Source organism: Tiliqua scincoides, chromosome 2 (genome assembly GCF_035046505.1).
Source record: "Tiliqua scincoides isolate rTilSci1 chromosome 2, rTilSci1.hap2, whole genome shotgun sequence".
NCBI classification, from domain to species: domain Eukaryota; kingdom Metazoa; phylum Chordata; class Lepidosauria; order Squamata; family Scincidae; genus Tiliqua; species Tiliqua scincoides.
Window position 1 is genome coordinate 120,959,258 of NC_089822.1, and position 8,810 is coordinate 120,968,067.

General features: G+C 45.4%; 1 protein-coding gene across 2 annotated transcripts in view; it reads right to left on the bottom strand.

The window, feature by feature from the left end:
* Positions 1 to 8,637, bottom strand: part of ATP13A1 (ATPase 13A1) — a 45,349-nt gene extending 36,712 nt beyond the window's left edge. For both annotated transcript variants that reach the window (XM_066618549.1, XM_066618548.1), the window contains exons 1-4: positions 8,317 to 8,637; positions 3,594 to 3,683; positions 2,855 to 3,045; positions 962 to 1,034 (exon numbers count right to left, since the gene is read on the bottom strand). In XM_066618549.1, coding sequence (XP_066474646.1) covers positions 962 to 1,034; positions 2,855 to 3,045; positions 3,594 to 3,683; positions 8,317 to 8,622 — 660 coding nt within the window. In that variant the 5' untranslated portion in view covers positions 8,623 to 8,637. The remainder of the gene's footprint in view (positions 1 to 961; positions 1,035 to 2,854; positions 3,046 to 3,593; positions 3,684 to 8,316) is intronic.
* Between the last annotated feature and the right edge of the window lie 173 nt (positions 8,638 to 8,810).

Sequence of the window (8,810 nt, forward strand, 5' to 3'; positions counted from 1 at the left end):
CGCGGCAGCCCCATGTGCTGGGCAGTTCAGGATTGGGTTGCCTGTGAGCAGTAACCTTTTCTCCCTTCATTACACACTCTCACCTCTAAGAATATGAAAGGCAATGCATGAAAGCACAGACCTATAAGCAAAGGGGTCATAAAAAACTGGGAAATTGTTATAGCTAAACCCACATGCACTGCCTTGTGCTCATGCAAGAGGAGGAGAGTAATATTTCAGCTTTCTCCCCATCCCTCTTCAGTCCCCTGAATCTGCTCCTGAAGTCTAGGAGGCCCCTCAGACTCAAGATGACATGTAGATGGCACAAAGGGTTGGAGAGGAAAGGGGGAAAATTACCAAAAACTGCATCCAGCCCAAGACAGTTTGAACAGAACAGGGGGTTATTGGCCAATGGTAGACATTAACAAGGTAAGCCAACAAAACAATACATTGACCTGCATTTCACAATATAACAAGACTACTTTGGTATCCCTCATGAAAACCAAATGTATAACTACAACAGTTTTGGTAAGTACAGATGAGTCACCTGCTTTAAACGCTTAGTTTGCTAACATCTGTGCATGGTCAAGAATTACACATTTAATCATAGATTCCTATTCATGCATTTTGTTTGATAACGGACTATGGACAAGACTATTAACAAGATGAGCCAGAAACTCTAATAACCTAAGGAGCTGGTACGCCTGCCTCAACTTGGAGACAAAATGGGACTAGCTGATTTCCCAGATTCCCTCCTGATACTGTTTGAACAACATTGAAGCACATGCTATCCTGCCACAGTGCAAGGAAGAATTGCAAGGAATTCAAGGAATTGCAAGGAAGAACACAATGAACAGTGTTCTGGAAGGAGACTAATTTAATGGAAGGCTGATTCCATCTGTGAATTTGGGGAGGTTAACAAAATGACTCAAAAAGGGGGGGGGGAGTTGGTTTTGCACATTTCCACACACTTGGTTTTTACCTGAAAGACGAAGAAAGGGGCTGTTGCTCTTTCTTTGAAGAGTTCAAGGAACTCTGGAACCACCATCTCCGCCCTGTATGAAAAGCAGAACCTTTTGTTCATTTTGACATTCACTTTCTGCTGTGCCATCCTCCCCTGGTTACAACCCCAAAGATGCTGAAGGTTTTATTTCCTCCATATAATACCACCAGCTTCCTTTTTCCACTGAAGGGATGGACCTGAATGTTCAGAAAGCTTTGTTTGGGGGTGGGGGGAAGGGTTGAAAAGAAGCACAACAACCATCTCATATAAAATAATTCCCTTCATAATAGAGCTGTAAGGAGCAAGGGACCATCTAACAAGAAGTGTTCCTAAAATTTCTAGTGTCAAATTGAATCAGCTACTGAATCAAGAGGTGGAGGAACAAGAATCACCACTGTAGCTACTTGCTGGTATAGTTCTCACATCAAAGGGAATGAAAGTGTCCTTCTTTGTTGGATAAGACAATTATGACATCTGTTCTGTTCCGCTGCTTGCTAATAGAGCCCCTATAGCTATGGTATTATTAATTATTATTTATTATTATTAACAGTATTTATATACCGCTTTTCAACTAAAAATTCACAAAGCGGTTTACAGAGAAACCGTATTTCACTGTATCTTCTGTCTTCCTTGATAGATCTGCTATCACCCTGCAGACTTTAAAATCTTGTTTCATGTGAGAAAATTTACACTTTTAAGCGGGTGGAAGATGGGGGCTCTGTACCTGAGCAGGAACTCTAATCTTTTCTGACTTTCGCGATAGATCTGTTGTAATTTTGACATAGGAGAGTTTTAAAGGTAAGACTACTATACAATCTTCTGGTGACTGGAAAATGGGGACATGAAACAATGTTCTTTCCTTCTCCATAACCATATAATTCTAGGAATGTGTAACAGGATTTGTGTAAGTTGGGAAACATCCACAAAGGAAGGATTGCTGCATCTGAGTGAGAAGAGGCAATGGTAGATGTACAGCCTGGTGTGCACTTTGAGACTTGATTGTCTCCCTTGTAGAGAGAATCCTTCTGAGTTGGGAAATCAATCAGAGAACAGATCAGAGCTGGGAGGTTGTGTCTGAATTATCTTCTTTCATTTGCTGGCTCATTCCTGGGGTATTCATCCTCACTTCTAGGATTTAGTTACAATCCAAAAGGTATACCAGACAGATCTGGGGCAGATGTTGAATTCAGATAGGGGTTTTTTTTTTTTTCCTAAAAAGACAGACATCACTCCTAGAATACCTGCTCTTTAATCATAAGCATATGAGGACATGCTGCAGTTGCTCAATCTGGGCTAAGGAGGAGATCTGAAAAGGTGATGTCTAGATAATTAAGCTTTTTGCTGCCACAGCAAAACAAGCAGTTTAGGGAAGGGTTGCTTTATCCTGCAAAGATCTACAAAATTGATCAGAACTAGTGGTTGATTTTCACATTCCAGAAATGGGTCAGGAGATTTATGCCCTCATTCTAGCCTTGTCTACTCAGAAGTAAATCTCACTGATACATAAGATTGCATAATAAAACTGCTTGTTACAGTAGCATTACCAGATTAATCTGTTTCTGATTCCCATGCAACTCTTGGAATAGCTGATTAACCACCTGATAAGGCCACCCCTTCACAGATGACCTGGTACTTCTTACAGTAAGTACTGTACCATGGATGGCCAATACTGTTATTGCTGTTGCATCCCAAAATAGCATTTAAATCACTGTCACGTTATTAACATGCTTAATTTACAGCCCTGCCGACTAACCTTTGAATGCTAACTACCTTGCCAAAAAAGACATCAAACAATCAAAGGTATTCTCATTCCTGGGGATGCTCACCATTAACGTGGTGCTTAAATAGCCTGCCCAACTTTATTCCACTTACTTGTTGGTGCCGTATTTCTTTTCTGCTGTTTTGATCTCTTTGTCCTCCTGGTAGCCTCGAGCATTCTGGTAAAATTGCAATGGGTACTCCACAGGGAATGCCACAGGAAGGAATTTCTTCTTCTCGTTGAGCTCATAGAAATATTTGATTTTCTGAAATTCAAAGGAAAGGACTTCCTGTCCATCTTCCCCCTAAAAATGTAGAAAGTTACATAACTTGAGGTTTCACTGCAAGAGACCATTTTAGAGACTCTACCATCACACTGGAAGGGCCCAGGAGACATCCAGTCAGATCCCCTGCTCTACCAGTAAATTCATCTTCATAGCAAACCAATTCAATACAAGAGCCCCATCACTGCAATCAAGTAAGACAGAAATAAAGCACTGGAGATAGTTGGAAACCTCAAAAGTCCAGCAGATTTTACAAAAGGCATAAGCAGCAGCTCAAATCCTGATACAGGCTCTACAACTCACAAAGTGGAGAAAAAAATGCCTGAAGCAGATGAAAGGCTCAAGTTCATTTAAAACCAGGACACCCGAAAAACACTGCCTGCACTCACTCTACCATGTTCTGCCTGCAGAGTCTGTATTTCTGTGGTTTTACGACACCCACCTCAAGTGCTTGGTTGTCAAAACAGTGACACGCTGCAATCCATCTTACTGGGGAGTAAGTGAAATAGCTTCTGAGATTTCCAACCACGGAAGCTACTCAGTGATTAGGGCCATATCTAATTTCTTACCTGGTCTCGATGGAGAGGCACCAATTCTGCAGAACCATTATTTGGAGTTGGTACAACTTTAGCCAATGTGGCTTTCCTTGGGCAACGTACCTAAAAGACACAAACAAGAGCAAATGAAAAGCCACAACTTTTTGAATTTGGATCAAGCCAAGCAATGTTCAGCAGGTGTACCCTGTACAAGGTTGTAAAAAAAAGACAATGTATTATAGAACTGTGGCTATTGGAGTATAGTGTGCATCATGTATTGTCTTTGTTTCAACAGTATAGATCACAGCTAAATAATTAATACCAACAACACATACACTTGTAACTTGCCTGCTTAATCCTATTAACCACTTTCTACACCTTATTGGGAAGTTTAATTATAATTATCATCATATGAATCATCATATCATCATTCAGACCATTAGTCCATCCAATTCAATACTGCCTATGCAGACTGGCAGCGACTCTCCAGAGTTTCTGCAATCAACCTGCAGCCAAGAAGTACCTGTGAGAATTTCTTTCCTTGTCCAGTTTTACCTGAAGGCTCTAATGTTTGCCCAGGGTCACACAAGCAAGCTTCTAGCTTTGGATATGAAGCATGGATGGGCATTGTATCAGGGGGTCACATACAATACAAGGAAACAGAAAGGTTGATAGCAACTATGTTCAGTTGCAATCATAAGACGCCCACTATCCTACTTATCCCTACGTTAGGAAAATGAACAGCAGAGGTTTCCAGGGTGACACAGCACCCAGGGGTGTGTTATAGCTCAGTGGCAGAATACCTGGTTTGAATGTAGAAGGTCCCAGGTTCAGTCCTTGACATCTTCTGGTAGGGTTGGGGGTAACCTTAAATACCCTAGAACAGCCTTTTTCAACCACTGTGCCATGGCACACCGGTGTGGTGTGAATGGTCTGCAGGTGTGCCACGAGAGTTTGGCAAAGGGTCATTTGTTAATAGGGCCAATGGGGATGTGAGCCCCCCCCCCACCAACAGCATGATATGCCTTGTTAATTGTCAAAAAGCTGATGGTGTGCCTTGACAATTTTAGTACTTTGTCAGTGTTCCGTGAGATGAAAAAGGTTGAAAATCACTGCCCTAGAGCATCTCTGCCAGTCAGTTTCACATGAGCTGGATGGACCAATGATATGATGTAGTATAATACCCTTTCCTATGTCCAGGAGGAGAATGCTTTGAGCCTTCACTCCCAGTTTAACATCATAGGCAACTTCCTCCTTCACCCTATGGCAGGTCTGTAAATAGCCACTTCCCCTATCTAACCACTAGGTACAATCGGTCACCACTTGTCCTTACTAACCACTAGGCACAATTGTTCTTGCAAACAAGAAGCAAGCCATTTCCCCCTCTTTTTTCAGGACACAGATGTGGCACAATGCATTTGTGAGCAGGTGAGCAGTTAGCAACCTGTGATCTAGTAACACATGCCACAGTGAGAAGACCAGCCCTACAATTCTTCATCAACCAACTATTTCCTTCACCAAGTAACTTATTAAGATGCTTGACGCAACTCCTATAATTCTCTATTTGTCTCGGAACATAAAAAGGTATTTTGTTTGGCCCTGCATTTCATCATCTGCCTGGCAGATATTTTGTAAGTGCAAGTTCAGGGACAAGCCTAAGACCAGAGTAACATTTATTGATTAAAGACCATCAACAAGCAAAATATGCCAATATATTAACTGAGAGAATAAAAAAGAAATAAGACAAAGGAATGCAATTGTAACAGGAAGTCTGCAAGAAACAAATCTTGTCTCTTGAGACTTGAACTATGAATGTTTGAACATTTCTTCAAAGAATGCTAATAGGGAGAAATTCTCATTACTGTATTTGTTTCTTCTGAAATGCTCTAAGGTACTTAGTGATATTTTCGCCTCTTGCATCTTTCTGACAGAATTGCAGCACTAGTTATTTGGTGTTCTGAGTACTCAAAAAACTAATGTTAATCCCATTCTAATCATGTTTACTCAGTGGTCTGACTATAGTGGACTTAATACTCAGCAACGGCAACCTTAGAGCCCAATCCTGAGCTCGACACACCAGCTTACTGCCGGTGCGCACTGTTGCAAACATGCTGTAAGGCACATTTGTGAGGCCTAAGGCCAGGCCAGTGCCCGTACTATACCAGCGCTGGTCGGCGCTGGGCTAGCGCCACGCATGTGCTAAGCCTTTGCTGCTCAGCGGTCGCACGCACCACTGAGCCACCGCAAGGAAAGTAGGGGCGTGGAACAAGGCGGTGTTTCGGGGAGGGGGGAGGCGGGCGGAGGGAGGGGAGGGGGGAGGCGTGCCGGGGAGGCGGGAAGTGGGCAGGCTGGAGGTGTGCCGGGGGGAGGAAGGTGGGACCGGTGGAGCTCAGCTACACCAGATCCTGTCTGTTTGTGTGGGGCTTGGCGCCCTACATGAATGCCTTTACCTCACCACTGACCTTTTGGTCAGGGGTGAATTGAGTAGCCCCATTGCAGGGTAAAAGGGGACAAAAGTCCCCTTCTCCTTAGATGCCACCTGCGGTAGCCCATGGCATGAAGGATGCGGCGGCAGCCGTTTTCGGTGCTGCTGAAACTGCGCACCACGGGAGCTCAGGATTGGGCTGTTAATTTACTATCCTGCTTGCCTCTCATTTTGCACCTCTCAGAGAAAACATCTGTAATATGGTCACATTTTCACCTGCCTCCTTGAGGGTCAGAGGGGCGTAATGGACTCTACAAACTGATACTGGAGCAAGTACAGTTAGGGGAATTTGGAGATGTAATGGAATTTTATGTTGCTTTAAGGTCTGCTTGTAATCACTTGTTTGTACCTTCAGTTGTAACTTTCACAACTAAGCACAGCCAACACCCATGACATTTCTCAAACTTGCTTATCTATCTTTCCATCCATATATTAGGCAAGTCCCCTTTTATTAAATTGTTTAACTCTTCCTCTGTCTGTTTTCGATTGGACTCAGTCAGAACTTAGCTCCAGTCCTCTTAAGGCCAAATCCTTCCAATTTTCCATTGCTGGTGCATCTGTGCCAATGAGGCATGTGTTGCATTCTGCAGTAGGTGGAGCAGTTACGGAGGCCTCCTCTAGGTAAGGGAACATTTGCTCCCTTTCTTCAGGGCTGAACTGTGACTGCACTGACACTGGAAAGTTAAATAGGATTGGGCCCTTAGACTTTTGGCTAGTGCTACAGTGTACTTTTTCTCTCTGCTTGTCTTTGCCCTTGGGGTGGAAACCAATTTTGGCTTGGAATACAGGCAGATCAAGAGGCAGACACTCTGAACCAGCAGAAGTCCCTTCCCATCTACAAAAACAGGAATCCTATTCAGGAAAAGAGAAGTGTGACTAACAAGAGTAAAAAGGACTAACCACATACACTAAGAGATTCACATAAAGATCTTTTTGTTACCACAAAATCAAATCTTCACAAACTGCACCAATTATTACTAATTTCCAAATCCTTTAACAACTGACCTCCCTTAAAAACTGTGGCTTAATCCTAACCTCTTCTTTCCACAATGATCCTCAGGGACAAACCTCAGTATGTACAAGGGCTCAGTCCCACAATTGTTTTAAAACTAGAACTCAATCCCAGAACACAGGAGAGGAAGAAGAGATTAAGGCTACAATCCTATCCACGCTTACCTGGGAGTAAGCCCCATTGACTATAATGAGACCTACTTCTTAGAATACATGCATAGGCTTGGGCTCTATGGCTGCAATCCTATGCATGTTTACCTGCGATCCTTTGCACGTTTGCTAAATCAATCAGGCAGAGAATTGTGGATTCTTGGTTCTGTGAATATGTGTGCTTTAAATTATCCTTGCAATATTTGATGGTAAGCCACCTTGATCATCTTTAGATCAAAAGTCAGGGTATAATTAGCCTAAACAAATCTAGTGGGACTTATTCCAGAATAAAGATGGATTGCATAGGATCAAGATACCTGCAGAGTCACTACTAATTACAGAATTCTTCCACACAAGAGGATGAGGGAAGACCTTCCAGAAATATAAGAACCTTGACATTTCTTTTTCTATAAGGCAGGCATTCTGAAGGACCATCACATCTCGCATCCTATCAGAAACATATCTAACCAAAGGCTGCCACTCTTCTTTCCACCTGACTCTGCTGCTGTGGTTTTAACGTAGAGCTAAACTGCTGCATGTAGAACAAAGTTTTCTCCAGGCTTACACAAAGTTTTCTGCAAAGTTTTCTCCAGGCTTAAGTGCCAGTAAAGGTTCTGATCTTGTGTGCTCAAGATTACTGTGAAAGGCACCGGAGATGGACCGGGGGGGGGGGTGTTCTTTCCACTCTCACACAACACCAGAACCAGGGGACATCCGCTAAAACCAAGCGTTGGGGGAGTCAGGACAGACAAAAGAAAATATTAATTTACCCAGTGTGTGGTTGATCTGTGGAACTCCCTGCCACAGGAGATGCCTTTTAAAGGAGAACGGACAGACTTCTGGAGCAAAAGCTCATCACAGGTGACAAGCCATGAGGGGCATGTGCAGCCTCCTGGTTTTAGAGGGGGGCTGCCAGATGCGGGGGGGGCACCAGGATGGAGATCTCCTGGGGGCTTGTGTGCCCCTGAGGCGTCTGGTGGGCCACTGGGAGCTGCAGGGGTCTGGACTAGATGGCCTGTGGCCTGGTCCAGCCGAAGAGGCTCTTCTTTTGGACCAAGGGGGTGGGGGGAGGCGACGTTAGCCCCCCCCCCGTGCAGGCGCGCGACTCACCCAGCGGCAGTAGAGCAGGCAGTGGACGTTGACGCTCCAGAGGCCGGCCAGGGCGGTGAGGAGGTGCAGGGCCCCGACGGCGGCCAGGCAGAGCAGCGCGGCCTCGGGCGTCTCGACGCCGGCGGGGGCCCCCCAGGCCCAGGCCCAGGCGCAGGGCCCCCAGAACCATAGCCAGAGCGGGTAGAGCCCGCAGAAGGGCAGCACCGTCCCCCACAGCAGCCGCGCCCGCCGCCGGTACGGGATTACGTCCTGCACCAGCTCGTCCCCCGGGCCCGGCCCGGGACCGGCCGCTCCTGCCACCGCCATCCTGCTTCCGGGAGGCCCAGCCACCGCCGGCCACCTCACTTCTCGGCGCTTCCGTTTCCGGGGCAACGCTCCGAACACGCCTGCTCACGGCGCGCGCCCAACCGCTCCACCGCTCTCCCAGCAACCAGCCTTCCTATCCCCGCGCAAGCCCGCCGTACACGTGGTTTGCAGGGATACGGCGCCGTTCC